Source organism: Trichosurus vulpecula, chromosome 2, assembly GCF_011100635.1.
Source record: "Trichosurus vulpecula isolate mTriVul1 chromosome 2, mTriVul1.pri, whole genome shotgun sequence".
Classification (NCBI taxonomy): Eukaryota; Metazoa; Chordata; class Mammalia; order Diprotodontia; family Phalangeridae; genus Trichosurus; species Trichosurus vulpecula.
This window is the reverse complement of record NC_050574.1, coordinates 268335849-268356565: the sequence shown is the minus strand read 5'-3', so window position 1 is coordinate 268356565 and position 20717 is coordinate 268335849. Positions and strand designations below refer to the sequence as shown.

The 20717-nt window shown below is 41.1% G+C and overlaps 1 protein-coding gene across 3 annotated transcripts; it reads left to right on the top strand.

Annotated features, from left to right (window-relative positions):
- Positions 1–479: 479 nt before the first annotated feature.
- SC5D (sterol-C5-desaturase) lies at positions 480–20268 on the top strand. Of its 3 annotated transcripts, none has more exons than XM_036743482.1 (5): positions 480–614; positions 10634–10851; positions 12143–12275; positions 17930–18030; positions 18516–20268. In XM_036743482.1, exons 2-5 carry the CDS (start codon positions 10642–10644, stop codon positions 18969–18971), a joined length of 900 nt encoding a protein of 299 aa, XP_036599377.1. In that variant the 5' UTR covers positions 480–614; positions 10634–10641; the 3' UTR covers positions 18972–20268. The 3 variants fall into 3 exon arrangements, with proteins under 3 accessions (XP_036599377.1, XP_036599378.1, XP_036599379.1); XM_036743483.1 differs by having other exon boundaries at positions 499–630; XM_036743484.1 differs by having other exon boundaries at positions 501–657.
- Positions 20269–20717: the final 449 nt, after the last annotated feature.

Here is a 20717-nt window from a genome sequence, read left to right as displayed (position 1 = left end):
CCCTGGGGGAGGATCACCCATTTGGAGTTAACCGAACAAGCGTCGCGATCAACCCCAGAGGATGACTAGCACTCCCCACCCCCTCCTCAGGGCAGCCGGGGGGGGGGGGGTCAATCACGCACAGATCTCCCGGGTCAAAGGTCACCCACATGTGGCACGTCTCCCAACCTTTCCTACACAGGTTCCGGCAGCTAGAGGACGGGGGGATGGGGTAGGAGGGCTGGGGGACCCAAGAGCAGGCGCCCGGGATTAGCACCAAATTCAACCTATGCAGAAACCCGCGGCGAGGCTCCGCCCCCTCCCTCGGTTGCCAGCGCCAACAGCCAGTGAGCCTACTGACCGGTCCCAAGGCGCGGGCGTCACATGACGCCAATGGCCTCGCTCCCAGTGGTCGCGCGATTCGCCGTCATATCAGCCTATGCCCCCTTCCGCTGATTGGTTGGCGCCTCGCTCCCGCCCTCTCTTGGCCCCGCCCCTCTACTCGCCTTCCTCGCTCCTACCTGGGTAACCGAGGCCGGAGAGCCGCCCTCTGCGGCTCGGTGGTGCGGCGGCGGTGGCTGGCGGCGCGAGGCGAGGCTAGGAGGCGGCAGCCCGGGCCCCACCCGAGGGGGAAGGTGCAGGTTTCGGGGTGTGCGTGAGAGCAGGGGGGATAGTAAGGTGGGGCTTTAGGGGAAGGAGAGTCCCCCGAAAATTGGAGTGCGATCTCGGGGGGAATCTCTCCGAGCGGGAGGAAGGAGCGGCGCCTCGGGGATTGGGGTGTTGCCGAACGGGGGCTCCCCTGGTTTAAAGTCTTCCGCTGGAGCCGGGGGGGGGGGGAGGGGTTGGGCGGTGAGCCCTGGCGGCCTCCGCACCCCGAAACCGACGCAACGCTGGGGGTGCGGAGGACCGGAGCCGCCTACGCGCCCCTTGGGGCTGGCTCTCCCCAGAGCCGGCGGGACTGGACCGGCGGCTGTGGGAGAGCCCGGCAGACCGAGCTGTCAGCGAAGGGGGGACCGGAGTGCCCGGCCCCAGGGCGGGCTGGGGGCAGGTGGTTCTCATGCCATTAGCTCCCGGGGGAAAGGAGGGTGGCAAAGATGCCAAGCCCCATAAGAGCAGCGCCTCAAGATTGGCGGGGGGTTCACGGGCGTTGCCGCACCTGGGAAGCAGACCTCATTTTGGAAAAGGCTTTATTAGAAGCACCCCCTCCGATCAGGTACATCGACCACATGTGACCAGGAAACCATCTGGGGAGAGCCGTGTGGGCTGGCCTGCCACATTCGCTGAGTTTTTAAAAATGAGTTAATACCATACATTAAAACTATTACTAACAAGCCTTACAGAATGCGGGTGGATAACAGGTTACATTTTTTTTTAAAGGATTAATAGACGTTAGGCATTTGCCTAACGTCTGTTGTGTGATGTAGCTTAAGTACCACACAGACTCTTTAGAATACCTACGTATTCGGTACCCAAAGCTTAGCACAGTGTCTGGCACATAATTGGCTCTTAAGGTTTATTGAATGGAACGATTAGGTGTATGTATGGTACATGGAAAAAGGCCTGGAGTCCGGAAGACTCATCTTTCTGAGTTCAAATCTGTCCTGAGACACTTATTAGATTTGGCACCCTGGGCAAGTCACTTAACCCCCTTTGCCTCAGTTTCCAGTCTGTAAAATGAGCTGGAGAAGGAAATGGCAAATCACTGAAGTATCTCTGCCAAGAAGATCCCAAAATGAGGTCAGAAGGAGTATGAAAGGACTGTACAAGACACTTGCACATTGAGAAAAGCGAATATTGATTTTCTTTTTTATATTTTGATTCCATTCTGTCCCTGATTCTATTCTGTAGCTGCTTGTGCGGTGTTTCTTCTTTGAGTTAAATTCAGAAGTTCACTTTTCCCTCTCTGAGTTTAAATTCAATTGTGCTATTATTATAAATCACCTTAACTCAAAGAAATAAGTTATCTCGATACAGCCTGGCATGCCCATGTATCATTAAGGGAGATCTTTTATCTTACTAACAAGCCTTACAGAATGCAGGTGGGTAACACGAAGTCTATCTGTTCAGCTAGAGAGCAGAAGGACTCTATCAATCAACCTTTCCGGACAGCAGGATGGAAGGAGTGGGTTGTTGCTAGCCTCAAATGCCCGGCCAGCCCTATTGTTTTCACACCTATGCTACTTCAGACTTTGTAACCAATCATAATTGTTTTCCATCAGTGATGCTTCCTGTTACTTGTTCTCTTGTACTTCCCAAAACTATATTAAGGCAAGTAAGCCCTACCTCATGGTCTTGTGGCTGACTGAGAAATCAAGAGGCCCCTTTGGTAATTTCTTGTCCCAATAAATTGAATGTGCTTGGAATTTTGTGCCTCGGTTTACCTTACTTTTCAAATGTAAGAACATTCATTATTTCATTTGAGGCTGGCTCGTAATCCCAAGAGGTGGAAACTTGCAAGCATTATTCCCATTTTAAAGGTGAGGACATTCTAAACTTAAGATATCTTGGTTCCTGATTTGAGCCTTGAAGGATGCTGTCCCCCAGATAGCCTTTCCCATTAACCTTTGTTATTATTTTCTTCCTGCTCAATTTGCATTGTATTATTATCTGTGTAATAATACAGCAGACTATAAATTCCTTGAGGGCAGGAATTCTCCTTTTTTTGTATCCCCAGTACTTGACACATTATTTGCACCCCTTGGGGAATTGAATTTCATAGGCTAATAAGAAGATAGGGACTACTCAGGGTTTCACCCCAGGTGAATGATTAGATATGACAAAAGCTTGGTTTGCCTAATAACCTAATGAGTTTTCTTCTTTATTGCTTATGTCTCTTCCTCTTTATTCGTCTTTGATCTCTTGTCCCTCTCTTTGTTCCTTTAATAAAGTTAACTGTTCTCCTGTTAAAATTTTAACACAAGATCAATTTATACTAAAAAGTCATCCAGCATACATAAATTGAACTATTACTATGTGCAAGGCTCAGGGAATACCTTATCAACTCACTACCCCACTCTCCATAGTGGTTCTTTTAAACCTTTCCATCCTTCTTGAAACTTTGCATGGCTCCCTCTTCTCCCACCCTCTCAGCTGAGAACTTTGCCTCATATGGCTGCTGAAAAAAATTGAGGCCATTCTCAGAGAGCTCATTCTTCTTATTCATATGTCTTCTGCTGCCATCTCCTCCATCACCCATCTCACACAAAGAGGTGACCCTACTTTTTGCAATCCTCTCCACCTACACAAGCAATCCAATTCTATCCCATCTGCAACAGAGTATGCCCACTGTCATCCCACTCCTTCACTTGTCTTCTGTCTCTGTCTGCTGGCTCCTTCTCTGCTGTCTGCTAACATGCCCATGTCTCTCCGACCCTTAAGAAACCTTCACTTGAGTGAACAGGACCAGGAGACCATTGTACACAGTAACAGCAACATTGTTCGATGACCAGCTTTGCTAGACTTACATAACTGCTTCCAGCAATACAGTGATCTAAGACAAGTCCAAAAGACTCATGATGGAAAATGCTATCCACAGCAAGAGGAAAAATGATGGAGTCTGAATTCAGATGGAAACATACTATTTTCTCTTTTTTGTTTGTTTTTTCTTTCTTGTGTTTTTTCCCTTTTGTTTTAATTCTTCTTTTACAACATGACTAATGTGAAAATATGTTTACTTTGATTGTACATGTATAGCATATATCAAATTGCTTGCCGTCTTGGAGGAGGGAAGGAGGAAAAATTTGGAAATAAAAATCTTATACATGAAACTATCTATATCTATCTATCTATATATAACTATAAGTTGAAAACTATCTTTACATGTAATTGGAAAAAAAATAATATTAAGTGTGGAAAAAAAAACCCTTCATTTGGTCCTTCCATCCCATCTAACTGTCATCCTCTCTCTCTTGGTTTTTTCTGGCCAAAATCCTTTAAAAAACTATCTAAAATAGGTACTTCCATATCCTCTTATTCTTAACTCCCTGTAGTCCAGCTTCTGACCTCGTCATTCAATTGAAACTTCTCTCTCCAAAGTTATCAATAATCTCCTAATTGCCAAATCTAGTAGCCTTTCCTCAAACTTCATTTTCCTGACCTCTCTGAAGACTTTGAGAATGTCAATCATCCTTTGTTATTCTCTTCCCTCTAGGTTTTTGGTATAGTACTCTGACCTTGTTCTCCTACCTCTCTGACTATTCTCAGTCTATTTTGCTGGATCCTCATCCAAGTCATGCCTACTAACAATGAGTGTCCCACAGGATTCTTTCCTGTGCCCTCACCTTCTTTGCTACTTTACTTGGTAATCTCATCAGCTCCTACGGATCTAGTTAGTATCTCTATGCTAGTGATTCTCATATCTCTCTGTCCAGCCCTAACCTCTCTACTGACCTCCAGTTTTGCATATACAACTGCCTTTCAGTCATCTTGAACTGAATATCTTAAACTCAACATATCCAAAACCAAACTCTACCTTGTCCCCTAAACCCTTCTAAACTTCCCCACTTACAGTCAAGGGCATTTACCACCCTCTAGGGTGTCTTCAACTTCTCACTATCTCTCATTTCACTGTCCAGTCTCTTGCCAAGGTATTTTGATTTCACCTTTTCAACATCTCTTGAATACAATTCCTCTCTTTTGATACTGCTACCACCCTGGTGCAGGCCCTCATCACCTCTACACCTAAACTGTTAACAAAAGCCTGCTCCAGTTCATCCTCCATTCAGCTACCAAAGTGATTTTCCTGAAGTGCTAGTCCAGTCATATCATCACCGCGCTGCAATCCCCAGACTCCAGTGGTTTCCAGTCACCTATAGGATCAAATATAAAACCTTCTGTTTGCCATTCAGTGCTTTCATGACCTAGCCCCTTCCCTTCCAGTTTTCTTATACCTTACCCCCCCCCTTCCCCCATATATTCTGATCTAATGACATTGGTCTTTCTGTTCATCAATAACACGTAACATCTCTTGCTTTGGGCATTTTCTCTGTGTCCCCCATGCCTGGAATGCTCTCCCTCCTCATCTTTGCCTCATGGCTTCCTTCAAGACCCAGCTAAAATGCCACCTTCTATAGGAAGTCTTTCCCAATCCCTCTTTAATTCTAATGCTTCCCTCTATTAATTTTTTTCCTGTTTATCTTGTATTTAGCTTGTTTGTACATTTTTGTTTACTAATCTCCCCTAGATTGTAAACTTTATATTCCCAGCACTTAGCACAATGCCTGACACATAGTAAGTACTTATAAATGCATATTGATTGAATAAGATGAAATCATATACCATTATATCATATCCTTAACAATCTATAAGAGTACATAAAACATGCATGCAGATAAGCTATGCTATAAAGCAGATATGTTAAGGACAGAGAAGAGTTCTAAATAAGCTGCTATGACAAATGTGAGGGAGAGATCACTTTCATCTAGGAGGAATTGGTTTCCTAAAAGAGTTGGAACAAGACTTGTCACTTTAAGGAAGAGAGAAATTTTAATATAACTTAAGTGGGGGAAAGATGTATCCACTCCAGGCAAAGAGGATATTTTCAAACAGAGTTTTAGAATGTCAGGAAAAAAACTGGAAAAGCATATTGGGCCCAGAGTATATAGTAACTTGAATGTCAAAATGGGTTTATATTTTATTCAGTTGGTAGTAAGAGGCTGCTGAAGGTTTCTGAGTATATGACCAGTGTCATCAGAGATGTTCAGTAGAAGGATTGCATGAAGGATGGTTTGGAAAGAAGAAAGACTGGATTAGGATTGCCAGTTAGGAGACTGCTACATTTTATGTGAAATGTGATGATGATCTGCACCTGGTGGTAGCAGTGGGAATGCAGAGGTAGAATTATTAGGATTTAGCAGGTGATTGAGAAGCAAAAGGAAGAGTGAAAAATGATAAGCAAGGTTTATTCAGTCTGAAAGCAGAAAGCTGTGGATTCTGGATTCTGGCAAAAATTCTTATCCTGTCTGGCTCCCTGGTTCCCTGTGCCTCACCTAGCACCACACCCTCCTCCAATGGGACCAGACACCACACCGCCCCCAACAACTCTTTAGTGGGAAAAGGGATAGGAGTGGGGCAGGGTGCTACTTCCCTCCTCAGGCATCCAGAATAACTCCTGGCACCTATGATGGGCCCTACTCCTCTTTTCAGTTTTTGGACACATTTATTAAAAATCAAACATGAATAAAACTACAAGTTTAATATGAGGAGAAAAAGGTGGGCAGTGGTTAGCTGAGTGACTGAGCGCAAATGGTAGTACGATCAATAGAAATATGAGCATTAGTAGGAGGGGCAGGTTTCATAGAATTAATTTGGGGCTGATAAAATTTGGAGTCCTGGCAAGAATATCAGGTAGCTATCCAGAAGGTGATCAAGGACTGGAATTTTGGCAGGGACTTAGTGAAAGTACTTAGAGTTGAAAGGAGTCATCTACATACATAACTAAAATTGTAAGAGGAATTTGGTGGGGCAGGGGAGGGGGTTGTATATTTAGAGAAGGTAACTGAAGACCAAACCTTAGAAGATACCTACATTTAAGAAATGGGAGGATGAGACAGCAAAGGAAACCAAACAGTCAAAGCATTAAAGAAACAACAGTGTTGTGTTAGTGAAGTCAAATAAAGGTATTATCTACAGTAGAGGTGTCCACATGTGGCCCACATTTCCTGAGTGCAGCCCAAACTAGATTAAAATGTAACTAGGAAATATTTAACAAAATCAGTAAAACACAGATAAAATTAATATGTGGTTTTCCAAGTCAGTATGCAGCCTACAGGGATCCTTGTATGTACCATTTAGTGGTTCCTGTTTCGGTTTGAGTTTGATACTATTTTTCTACAATATCAAAAATCAAAGAGAATATATAAGAGCATGAGGAATTTTTAAAATGCCATTGAATTTGGTGGTAAAGAGGTCATGAATGATATTAAGAGCAGATTCAAAAGGAGATGTTGGGACAGAAATTGGATAGTGAGGCTGTGGAAGCAGTGAGTTATACAACTTCAGAAGGTTAGTTAATTAAGAGGAGAAAGAAAGGATGAGTTATTTGGTTAGGAGTGGACAGTGTGTGTCAAGGAAAGGTTGCCAGTCCAGCAAGGAGATATTAAAGGTGCTTGAGAAGGAGAGGATGATTGATGAAGCTAGGTTACTGAGAACTAGAAGGAGAAGCTATCAAAGATATGTGTAGAGAAGTTAGCTTTGGCCAGGAAAAGGTCCATCTCTTCTGAAACTGAAGGACTTTATATTCAGGGGAAGGAGAGAGGATAAAGGGGGGCGTAAATTTAAAGGTTTAAGGGACTTCACATCAGATGGCTCAATAAAGTAAGAGGCAGAGTCACCTACTGAAAGTGAGTGGGGAAGGGTTGGATTTGGGGGTGTAATATCAATTAAGTTGGGGCTTTCTTACTGTTTTAAAATGATTAAATGTCTTACTAGGTGCTAAGCCCCAGACCCACCCCCTGTTAGGTGCTAAACCTGTGTGGGTATGAATTGGTAACTTAAGTTGGGGCCCCAGCTGGGGCTAACTAAGGGAGGCCTGATTAGATCTTTGTTCCTAAGTTTGCCCCAAATCCCAGATTACTGGGTGCTAAGAGGTTGAGAAGCTCCCAGGGTCCTAAGGGGAGGTGCTAACTCCAGAGCCAATCATAGGAGCCTAAGTTCTGGTTGCTCAGATAACATCTGAAACTGTATAAAAAAGGGAAGACAGAGCCATTTTGCTTGGGGCTCTCTTGGTGGTGTGCTGATGTGGAGACTTCTTTGGGCAGCTGTAGCTAAGAGCCCTCCAGCTTGTAAACCCGGATGCTGGGACTTTGTTAAACTCTGGTAACTATGTATTGGGATTTGTAACAGAGGAGGTCTGTCTGTTGATATTTGTAATTTGTTTGTATTTCTCCTGAAGTTCAGGGTCCTGGCTCTTTCCCCTGAACTAAGTGAATAATGTCTGTATACTGGATTAAAGTAAGCTTGTTGACCCCTTAATGTTGCTTTCCTTAGTAAAGCAGATCAAAAGAACCTATGCTGGCAGTGTTCTTGTTGTTGGGCTTGTGTTGGTTTTTCACTCCCACAGCAGCTACTAGCCGGATTGTTGAAACAGGGGGATTGAGAAAGGAGCTTTGGGGAATAAAAGATGAGTAGAAGGTTTGCCATAAAGTAGCATGGCCTCAATTAAAATTTGATATTATGAATTTGTAGTGGATCCAGGCAGCACAGTTACAACTTTATTCTCTAGCAGCATAAAAAGTAGTAACAGGTGGTTTTCCCAGGATTAAGGATAGAAAGGGTATGAATATAAGACAATGAACAGCAATGGGGAACAGTATATAGTTGAGTTGGCTAACTATAAGGTCATGACTAAAAGGAAGGTAAGGTTAGAGTAGGGGAGATGGTCCAAAATAAAAGAGATGGAGGGACTGGAAGTCACAATGAAGATGAGTAGATTTAAGAAGTAGGAAACAGGAAGACACAATGAAGATGAATAGGTTTAAGAGGTAGATCAGGAGATTATAAGCAGATGTGAAATATTTGGTTCAAGATTATGGAGGGGAAACAGTTTTGGCCTATGGTAAGGTCTACAAGTGACCCTTGTAGGTAGCTGAAGAGTAATAGAGTTGTAAGTAAAGGAGATTGATGAACAGAACGCCATATTATTTAAGTTGATGGCTCTATGACTAAAGAAATAGGTAAGCCATAGCAAGTGAATATTTAAGGCCCGGGGGAGGTGGTGGGGTATAGAAAAAGACTGTTTCGGTCAAAATCCTCTGATGTGGGCCTAGTGATGACCTATGTATCTGTTAGATCAGCCAAGCTAAATTTGGAGACATCCGTCACTAGATTGTTTGCTGGGTGATAAATTTTCCAGCTACAACTTGCAGAGATTATGTGCTAGAACTGGAGGGGTTGCAATCAGCATCAATAGAGGCAAATAATGTATGCTGACAAAATTACAGATCCTTGAAGTACATGTATAAGGCGCTGTGCCGGGTGCTTGAGAGTCCAGGACCAAAATGATAGTTCCTGCCCTTAGTTAGCTTACATTCTATCTGCATCATCAGATTTGTACTTAATTAGGACAGCAGTGTGAGAGAGCTTTGAGACAGAGATTCCAATGGTAACTGTAGTACAGGCAAAAGGTAATCACAGCTGAACTATGACTAGTTCAGTAGAGATGGAAAGGAGGATACAGATTAGGAAGACATTTTACAAATAGAATGGCATAAGACTACTTAGCTGAATACATATGAAGGTAAAGGAAAGAAGCAGAGATGACAGAGGTTTTTGACCCTACGTGGGAGAATTAGTGGTGCTATCAGCAGAAATGAAGAGGAAGAGGAATTAGGTCAGGTATGGGGGTGGGGGCGATGAATTAAGTTTTAAACATTTCTCCCCCCCCCAAAAAATTAACAACTCACAAACTAAATACTTCAAATGCAGGTCACACTTCCCTTCGGCTCTTAGCCATTGGCTCTTAGCCATTGGTCCTCGGCACAAAGCCTTCTTCACTACTGCTTTAAACAAATAAAATGAGCACTAATGCCCCTGCTTTGCATAGCAATAGGGAGTTTACATTTAAACTTAATTTCAATTTAACGACAGTTTTTAGGTCTCTTCAAGATGGATGAAACGTAAATTTACTTCCACCTGATTTTCTAATTCAGTATGAAAATTACCATCATGTAATATTTGAGCGACTTTTATGTATACTGCACTATGTGGAGTTATCTTAAGGACTTTCAGGTGGCATTGAGTGTTTGAAACCAGTATGAAGATTTATGTTAAAATTTTCATATTTGTGGAAATACGAAGTTACAGACAGCTTTAAAATAGGCCAGCACCCCTTCCTACACTTTGCCATGACAGTTGATGCATAAAGAACAGGAGAGGACCGTTTATAGCCTGAATTACATTAGCAGTGTAATGGAGTATATATTCAGTTTTGAATAAAATTCATCCTTTCTTAGAGTCTGATTGTAATGCACAGAATCGATGGTTCTGTATTCATTTATATAGTACCAAGTAGAAACTTCTTAAAAGGCTAAATCAAAACATAATAGCAGTTACTAACTTATAAAAAGGCTGTGTCCCAAAATTCTTTTGTAAGTTGGATGTTTAAGGGTTAATATGCATTTTCCCATTGTTGTGATTGTGGTGAGGTGCCTACAGTCTGTTTAAGCCTAAAAGCAACTTCCTATAATATACCTGAAAAGTAGATGGTATTATAGAATTTAAACACCATTTATAACATTAATTCTATTAGAAAAAATGGGTGGCTACACACACATACACATCTTTGCTCCTACCCTGGCAATGCCCCTAGCTCTTATGACTAGCCGTGGCACCATTAGAGTCTTTGAAGGTAGAGGCTCTGCCTCTACCAAAAAGCAGTATTTTCAAAACCACAGCCTGTGCCTTCAGAGTTTGTGCTCCTAATATCGGAGTGCCCACCTGAAGCTGGAGAGCCCACTACTAGAACTCAGTCTTAGAAAGAGTTTGACAGCTTTGGCAAAAAGATCTCCAAATTCAGTGGTGTGAATTTAAATTCAGCTACTTGAGCAGCAAAAGCTGTGGTACCAGTTCTGTTTTTGAGGTGTTTATAGAAGTTATGAAGTATTCTAATAATTCTTGTTGAAGGAAACATAAGCTTTTTTATCTGTGTGTCCTTCAGGTGTCACGATGGATCTTGTACTGAATATTGCAGATTATTATTTTTTCACACCATATGTATATCCAAGTACATGGCCAGAGGACGAAATCATCCGACAGTGTCTCAGCCTCCTAGTTGTAACAAATCTTGGTGCTTACATTTTATATTTCCTATTTGCAACTCTGAGCTACTATTTTATCTTTGATCACTCATTGATGAAACATCCACTTTTTTTAGAGGTAAGCATTTCATTTTTCCTGTATGCTATACATCAGTTAAAGTATAGGGACAGGGGGTGGGGTGGGATTATTGATCATTTTTGGCCTATGAATAAATATACTTTTTTTAACTAAGCCAAAACTACTAGGCTGACATGGCATTGGGTATGGTCAAGGGATCTTAAAAGCCTAATTAGTAAGGTGTAAACAGGTGTAGCTTTCACAAGCTAATTGTGCTCTTTAGTGTATATCCTTAAGCAGAACAGTGGAAATAGACTAGTTTGATTATTATTAATAGCCTTCATTTATAAGGTGCTTTAAAGTTTTGTAGAGTTTACAGTTATTACCTCGCTTGATCCTCACGGGAAGACAGAGGTTAAGTGACTTGTCCGGGGACACACAGCTAGTGAGTGTCTGAGGCAGGATTTGAACTCCAGTCTCCCTGACCGGAACAGCTAGGTGTTGGTACAATGGATATTGTGCCAGGCCTGGAGTCAAGAAGACCTGAGTTCAAATCCAGCCTCAGATGCTAGCTCTGTTACACTGGGCAAATTACTTAACCCTGTTTGTCTCAGTTTCCTTGCCTGTAAAATGAACTGGAGAAGGAAATGGCAAACCACTCCAGTATCCTTGCCATGAAAACCCCAAATGGGGTCACAAGTCAGACCCAACTGAAATGACAGAACAACAACAACTGCATGACTCTAAGGTCCGGGCCTCTGTCCCCTATGCCACCTCGTTGCTTGTAGAATTTATAATTTTTAGAATTATTTTTAATCACTTTCATATTTCGATTCCCTTGTTCTCGATGATCACAGGGCTAGAATTGCAAACGTTACAGACTGGTGTGGTGAAGCTGGTGGAACAAAAATTTTGATTGTATTCATTGCACATTCCTGAAATGGCAGTGTCCAGTAGGGATATTTTAATGGAGAGAATGTCTCTGCAAAATTAAAATTAGTCATATATGTTAAGGAAGTCTCTCTCCCCCTCTCTGCCTCTGTGTCTCTGTCTCCCTCTGTTTCTTTCTTCCCCTCTCTTTTCTTCCTCTTCTCTTTCCCACCTCTTTCCTTTTTCTCTCTTTTACACACACACACACACACACACACACACACTCACTCACTCACTCACTCACGCTCTCTAGCATAAGTTATAATATAAAATAGTTTGGGATAAATGTAAATAAAATGATACTAACAAAAGAGATCTTTAAATCAGAACTAGAAGTAATTATGTATCTATGTTACTTGAGATTATGCATATTGAAAACAAATAATGGATCCAATTTTAATACTTAAACTCTGAATTTCAGAACCAAGTGTATCGAGAGATTAAGTATACTGTCCAAGCACTGCCATGGATGAGTATTCCCACAGTTTTATTGTTTCTGGCAGAGGTCAGAGGTCACAGCAAACTGTATGACAACATAGAAGATTCAACATATGGTGAGTAAACAGTTTGAGTGTCAAGAAAAGAGAATCTGAATATAGATGAATGTCTTTTAAAAGCTAAGTTGCCTCCTTAGCGTAACATTTGTTAATTCCATTGAGCTTATCTTAAAAAAAGGTGAAGTCATCAAACCTGAAATAGTTTTAATGGAAAATATACCCATGGGTTCTGCAGATACCATATAGAATTCCTGCTCAATTTCTTTCTAAACATAAGCTGCATAAAAAGACCTGATACTTGGGTGAAAAGGTCTAAAAGCACTTCTGTATTGATCACTTAAATTTGAGAGGCCTAGGTTAATCTAGATATTTTGTATACAAAATTATGAGAGAAAAAATATTTACACTTAGCAACAGACCTTGCAAGAAGCAAATTGCAGGGGGCAGAGTCAAGATAGCAGCAGGAAAGCAGGGACTCACTTATGCTCTCCCCCAAATCCCTCCAAACACCTGTAAAAAATGGCTCTGAACAAATTCTAGAGCCACAGAACCCACGAAATAACAGAGGGAAGCCGGTTTCCAGCCCAAGACAGCCTAGATGGTCGCTGGGAAGGGTCTTGCTGCACCAGGACAGACCAGGCGCTGAGGAGATAGGGTGGAGCATGCTATAGGGCCTTGAATCACTGAGCTGTGGCAGCTACCAGACTTCTCAACCCACAAGCGCCAAAGACAACTTAGCAGGTCAGTGGGAAAACTGCTGGATCCTGGTGAAAAGAGTGTGGGGTCAGCCCCGGGCCTGGGGGTGGTGGAGGTGGTGCATCACAGTGGCTGCTTCCAGAGCTCTACCTGCGGTTGGTTCCGGCCCCAGGCCCAATGGAAGGAATCAAGGAGTGGATCAGAGTGGGAGTGCAGGAAGCACTTTGCTGGCGCAGAGGCGAGGTTCTCTTGCTTTGCCCTGCTTGGATTTGGGTCACAGTCCTGCTTGGCAGTTCTTGGGGGAGGAGGAGCGCTGGTGTGGCAGAGCTTGCCATGTAGAAGTAGCTCTGAAAACAGCAGCACAACACCCCGAAGCTTGGGACGAAACACGTGCCATTCTGAAGCCAGTCATACCCTGACAAAAACCCCAAGTGTCAAGTAGTTGGCTGGGAACATGAACTGGCAGCGAAAGACTCAGAATATTGAATCTTTTTTTGGTGGCAAAGAAGACCAAAACATACAACCAGAAGAAGTCAACAAAGTCAAAGAGCCCACATCAAAAGCCTCCAAGAAAAATATGAATTGGTCTCAGGCCATGGAAGAGCGCGAAAAGGATTTGGAAAGGCAAGTAAGAGAAGTAAAGGTAAAATTGGGAAGAGAAATGAGAGTGATGCAAGAAAACCATGAAAAAGTCAATGACTTGCTAAAGGAGAACCAAAAAAATACTGAAGAAAATAATACCTTCAAAAACAGGCTAACCCAAATGGGCAAAAGAGGTCCAAAAAGCCAACGAGGAGACGAATGCCTTGAAAGGCAGAATTAGCCAAATGGAAAAGGAGGTCCAAAAGACCACTGAAGAAAATACTACTTTAAAAATTAGGTTGGAGCAAGTGGGAGCTAGCAACTTCATGAGAAATCAAGAAATTATAAAACAGAGCAAAAGGAATGAAAAAAATGGAAGCCAATGTGAAATATCTCATTGGAAAAACCACTGACCTGGAAAATAGATCCAGGAGAGGTAACTTAAAAATTATTACCTGAAAGCCCTGCTCAAAAATAGAACCTAGACATCGTCTTTCAAGAAATTACCAAGGAAAACTGCCCTGATATTCTAGAACCAGAGGGTAAAATAGAAATTGAAAGAATCCACCAAGCGCCTCTTGAAAAAGATGCCCAAAAGAAAACTCCTAGGAATATTATAGCCAAATTCCAGAGTTCCCAGGTCAAGGAGAAAATATTGCAAGCAGCGAGAAAGAAACAATTTGAGTATTGTGGAAACACAATCAGGATAATACAAGATCTAACAGCTTCTGCATTAAGGGATTGAAGGGCTTGGAATATGATATTCTGGAGGTCAAAGGAGCTAGGATTAAAACCAAGAATCACCTACCCAGCAAAACTCAGTATAACACTCCAAGATAAAATATGGACTTAACAATAAAATAGAGGACTTTCAAGCATTCTTAAAAAAGACCAGAGCTGAATAGAAAATTTGACTTTCAAATACAAGAATCAAGAGAAGCATGAAAAGATAAACAGGAAAGAGAAATCATAAGGGACTTAATAAAATTGAACTGTTGGCTACATTCCTACATGGAAAGATGATGTGTGTAACTCATGAAACCTTTCTAAGTATAAGGATAGTTGAAGGATACGGGGGTGTGTGTGTGTAGACAAAGGGCACAGGGTGAGTTGAATATGAAGGGGTGATATCTAAAAATAAATAAATACAATTAAGGGGCGAGAGTGAAATATATTGGGAGAAGGAAAAAAGGAGAGATAGAATGGGGTAAATTATCTCACGTAAAAGTGGCAAGAAAAAGCACACTGGAAGGGAAGAGGGGGCAGGTGAAAGGGAATGAGTGAATCTTGCTCTCATCAGACTTGACTTAAGGAAGGAATAATATGCACACTCAATTGGGTATCTTACCCCACAGTAAGGCAGGGGGAATGGGATAAGAAAGGGGGAATGATAGAAGGGAGGGCAAATAGGGGAGGAGGCAATCAAAAGCAAACACTTTTGAAAAGGGCCAGGGGCAAAGGGATAAAACTGAACAAAGGAAGACAAGATAGGGTGGAGGAAAATATAGTTAGTCTTTCACAACATGATTGTTATGGAAGTCTTTTGCATAATGATACATGTGTGGCCTATGTTGAATTGCTTGCCTTCTCAAGGTAGGGGGTGGAGGGGAAGGGAAGAAGGGAGAAAATTTGGAACTCAAAGTTCTAAAAACAAATACTCAAAAAGAAGTTGTTTTTTACATGTAACTGGGAAATAAAATATGCAGGCAATGGGGTATAGAAATCTATCTTGCCTTACAAGAAAGAAAGGGCATGGGGGTGGGGAGTGGGGTGACAGAAGGGAGGGTAGACTGGGGAAAAGGACAATCAGAATATATGCCATTTTGGGGTGGGGGGAGGGTAGAAATGAGAAAATTTGTAACTCAAAATCTTTTGGAAATCAATGTTGAAAACTGAAAAAAATTAAATAAAGAAATAGAGAAAAAAAAGAAACAAATTGCATGTGTATGATGATGGAAAAATATTCAGAGGCAGTTTCTGCCCATGAGGACCTTATAATCTCTGTAGTCAGTGAGGGGTACATAAAAGATGTAGTAAAAGTTGATCAAGGCAGTACTTGGTTTAAGTACCAAAGTAGTAGTAGGGAAAATAGCTCCATCAGGAGTTCAGGGGATGGAGAGATCACAGTAGGATGGAATGATATGAAAAGCTTTGAGCTAAGCTTGGAAAAATGAGTAGAGGGACAGCTAGGTGGCTCATTGAGTAGAGCACCATCCCCGGAGCCAGGAGGACCTGAGTTCAAATGTGGCTTCAGACACTTGACACACTTACTAGCTGTGTGACCTTGGGCAAGTCACTTAATCCCAATTGCCCTGCCTTCCCCCTTCCAAAAGAAAATTTTTTAAAAAAATGAGTAGAATTTATATGGGTGGAGAAGAGAGGGCTTTTCATATAGATGAAAGAGTATGAGCAAAGGTGTGGAGAGAGAACAGGGAGCGAACCTGCCAGGCTGCAGCAGGGGCTTAGTGCCTAAGGAGATAAAGTTGGAAATATGGAGGCCATGTTGTAGAGTGTCATGAGTTTTAGGCTGAAGCGTTTATATTTTGATAGAATCTGAGTTAGAACATACCTCCAAAGGTTATCTAATTCAACCCTTTTCTGAATGCCCTCTAGAAGATCCCTAACAAATGATTATCCTGCCTTTCTAGAATACCTCTAGTGAGAGAACATAAATTCTTTGAGGGCGAGTACTGTTTCATTCTTGTCTTTGCATCCTTAGTACAAAGGTGTTTAATAAGTGCTTGTTCGTTGATTGATTGGTAGAGATCTTTCTACTTCACAAAGCAGTGCAGCCCATTGTTGGATAGCCCAGCTGGTCAGAAGTCCTTTATATTGAACTGAAGTTTGCCTCCCTGTAACTTCTACCCATTGGTTCTAGTTTTGTCTTTTGGAACCAAGCAGAACAAGTCTTCTTCCATTTCTTCCACAAAATAACCCTGTAAAGATTGTAAGACAGTAGCTATGTTCACCCTGATCCTCCTCCTCTTCACACTGGAGTATTATAATTACTTTCTTTGTTCCTCACATGGTCATAGTTTTTAGCTAAGTTTTGTAACATCCTGGTTCCATATTCTCTGGAGCCTTTCTTTTGTCAGTGGCCCTATTGAAGTGTAGCACCCAGAACGGAACACATTACTCCAAATATGTTCTGATTGGGGGTTGTCATTTTGCCTATCTTGGACACACAGCATCTCTTAAGGAAGCCTAAAAATAAATTCGTCATTTTGTCTGTCATGTCGTAAAACTGACTTAGATTGAGCTTATACTCCATTGAACTCCCTGGATCTTTTTCATATGAACCATGGGGAACAGGAAAGGCCACTGGACTCCTGGCTCCTTGGGACATCTCCGGTACCACCTGAAGCCACCAGGTTTTTTTCACCAAGACCCTTGTTGCCTGACTCCTGGTTTCTGCTGGGCCTAGGCAGCAACATTCACTTCTTGGTTTCTGTGACCTAGGCCTTTTCAGGCCTACTCCAGCACAAGACTCCCTACCTCTCACACTCCAGAGCCTTATTCAGGGCAGGTTAGGCACCACCAACTCCTGAAGCCTTATAGGATGGACCTGTCTCCAATCACTGATAACTCTGTATGTACTTATTCCTCAATGGTTACCATACTTCTGTCCCTTTACATTGTGTACATCTTAGCAGTTCTGAGCTTTCAGTTCCCGATGTACAAACCCCATTCTCTGTCTAAACTTAGTCCCGTTTACCACAGCCCTACACCTCCAATATCCTCTCCAGTGCTCCAGATTTTCCCACCCCATTGTACTCCCTGGGACCCTGAGAGGTTTAGCCTATAAAGCTCTTCTTTTTAAAATACAGTTTTGTCATCTAAAACCTTCCAACTTCAGTATTACACTATCAAGTCTTAAAGTCACAGACAAAAATATTTTATGTATCCATAGCTCTTCAGTAAAGTGTTTGTTTTTTAAAAAAATACTAATCTGAAAATATTAGAAGGCAGGATGACTAAGAAGCTATTGTAATAATCTAGGCATGGATAGGATAAGCTCATAGAAAAAGATAAATTGGAAAAACATTAAAGAAGGGTGGCATAAGGTGAGTGGGCACCAGGGAATGGATAAGAATTATTTTGTTTATGTTATTTACATCCTTAGGTCAATCTGTCAAATAATTAGGTATTTATCCAAAAAGGGATCTAACATTTTGAGTAGATTTGTAGTAAAGTGTCATATATTTCAGTTCCTACAGAGAAAGAGCATAGAGAAATAAATGATACTAAAATGAAGGGAGAAAATAATCATGAATTTCTAGAAAATTCCAAGGAGACTATTTTATATTATAGTTAGTTACTATATGAGACTTCACGACTGTGTTTTGTTCTTAGATGAACACCTGAAAAGTGACTTTTGATCTTGAACTATAAGCTTAAGTTTGATTCTTCTCCTCTCTGTCTCCATATTCTAGGCTGGCCTGGAGTCATTTTTAGCATGCTGTCCTTCCTCTTCTTCACTGACATGGGAATCTACTGGATTCATCGGGGCCTTCATCATAAACTTGTATATAAGGTAGAGTTACTCTAGGCAAAGTGGAAAAATCCTATGACATAACTTCTTTATTGTATACATATATATACGGAATGATTTCCAGAACTTTCCCCTAGATCAGATTCTTTAGTGGCCACAGCTCTCAACAAGCCCCATTTATCTTTTTGTTTGAATGAACCTATATGGCACTAGAAAGGGATCTTGTTTTAAGACCAAAATTTTTAAGAGTTTACAAAATTAATTTTCCTCAATAGCAAGAGTTTGGATGTTAAATTTGAACTGATTTTGAAAGTGATTCTTCAGGTAGACATCATTTTTATCTATACATCTAAATTCATGTGCTTTGGGCAAGGGTTAAATCCCTGGGTTTCAATTTCTGCATCTGTAAAGGAGTTGAGCTGGATGATCCCTGAGGTCTTTTTTATGTGTAAGTCTGTTCTATATGAAAAGTTGCATTTTGCAGAATAAAGTTGTTCTTTGATAATGATTTCCTTTTCCTCCTGTAGCGTTTACACAAGCCGCATCACGTTTGGAAAATTACTACACCATTTGCAAGTCACTCTTTTCACCCAGCGGATGGCTTCCTTCAGAGTCTACCATATCATGTATACCCCTTCATCTTTCCATTACACAAAATGGTCTACTTAGGCCTGTACATCTTCGTGAATGTCTGGACAATTTCCATTCATGATGGTGACTTCCGAGTTCCCAAATTCTTAGAAGCAGTTATTAATGGCTCGGCCCATCACACAGATCACCATCTCTACTTTGACTATAACTATGGCCAATATTTCACACTGTGGGATAGAATTGGAGGCTCTTTCAAGCATCCTTCTGCTTTTGAAGGCAAGGGACCACTAGATTATATTAAGGCAGCAACTGAAGAAAAATTAAATGGCCATGAAGGAAATGGTTGCAAGAATGAACAGTTTTTCAGTGGAGAGAGTTTAAAGACTAAGTAGATTGTTGCCCAATCACTGCTAAATAGCAACATCTAGTAAAGAAAAACCTATTCAGCAGGCAGCCAAGGGGTATCATCAAGTTCAGCTCTGCTGGTGTCGCTTCAGAGTCAACACTCTCAGTGGAATTATGATATGATCATGGTGAGGGATTGCAGCAGGAGGCTGTGAGCACCAAAATCTGGGCCGCACAGTTCCTACGCTAGATACTGGACTAAGGTCTGTCCTAATTATCTATTAACTTCTGTGGTTCATAAGGCCTCAAAAAATGTACAGAAAGAAAATGATGAAAGATAGCAGGGTGATTGTATGTAATATACCTTATACTCTTGTTCATTGAGGAAGACTTGATTTTGTTTAAAAACAAGATTTAGCATCATAACAAAGAGCTCTTAATCTAAGGGTGAAAAGCCTTATTGTGACAATGTTAATTGGTCTGTCAAAGGTGGGGTGACTACATGCAGCACTTTATTTAAATGAGAATGTTTTTGTGAAGTTACATATCCTGGTGTATAAAATTAACAGCTAAATAATGTAAGTTAATTAATAGCCAGGGTAACAAGATTTGCCATCCTCCTATACCAAGGAAATTCATTTTGGGGGACAGTGCCATATGTAAAGTTAATAAAACTCTGTTGTCTTACAGTGAAGTGAATAAGTGGAATTTTTTCCCCCTAAATTGAAACTCCCCAGGTTTTATTTATAATGACTCATCCAGGTCTAAGATTACATAAATAAAACTTTAAGGTGTTTTTAAAAATTTAAAACAATAATAATCACTTTGGTTTAATGCTTAATCTGTACTTTAAAAAGTGAAATTTGATATCTGAATAAGAATATATTTGACAGTATTAATTTTATATTGATGCACTGCACTTTTGATATGTGTCAAAGCGACATACCTGCAATTTTCTATAAAGTGGAAAGGATTTCTAAATAGATAGTATGAAAGATTACTTTTGCAATTAAGTCATTCCACCAAAAAAGTTTAGCTAAATCCTGTGCATGGTAAAATAAGTATGGTTGGCAAAAGCATTCTATGCAACTATCAATAAAAATAAAACATTGTCATCAAACTGATCCAATTAAATTTTCTCACAACATAGCAAGGACTTTAGTGTTCTGTGGTTTTTGTGTACGTTTGAAGCGTAAGCAGCATGGAATGTTAAAGATGTGCACAGATGCCAATTGTTAAAAATGCTCTCGCATTGAATTTTGATTGTATTTGTTCAATGTTTACTTGGATATTGTCTGAGTAATAGAATTTAGGATGAATCATAAACTTTTGTGCTTGGGTGTAGAAGCTTTGTTTTGTTTTTAATCTTCATGAAATGTACATTACTTTCCTTCAAATCAGAGTTGAGAGATGGGTACATTGTAAGAGAACTGAGGTATAGCTGCTGTGGTTTCTTCCTCAATATTCTCCACCTGTGGATAGATGAAAAAAGATATCTTCCCAGTCCAGGAAAGGCAGTAGGAGTTCCATTTTGCCTTGCATTCTCCATATTAACAAATGGAACAGCATTTTCCCCGTTAAGTTGTGATAGTCTTGTTACATTAGTTGGTAAATTTAATAGTCCTATTGTGCATTCAATAATTTGTGAGAGTTCCAATGTACGTACACTGCCTTTATCAGATCACATTTTGAGTATGGGTTCAATTCCGGATATCAAGTTATCACTGATAAACTAGACAATGTCCAGAGGCCACCCAGGATGGTGGAGGGCCTGGAGATCATACCCTCTGAGG

Bases quoted from the DNA above. Each gene is read 5' to 3' on its own strand.
- SC5D (XM_036743482.1), top strand. From the start codon at position 10,642: ATGGATCTTGTACTGAATATTGCAGATTATTATTTTTTCACACCATAT. The intron at 10,852-12,142 runs GTAAGCATTTCA...TCTGAATTTCAG, and splicing joins AACATCCACTTTTTTTAGAG to AACCAAGTGTATCGAGAGAT. The intron at 18,031-18,515 runs GTAGAGTTACTC...TTCCTCCTGTAG, and splicing joins ATCATAAACTTGTATATAAG to CGTTTACACAAGCCGCATCA.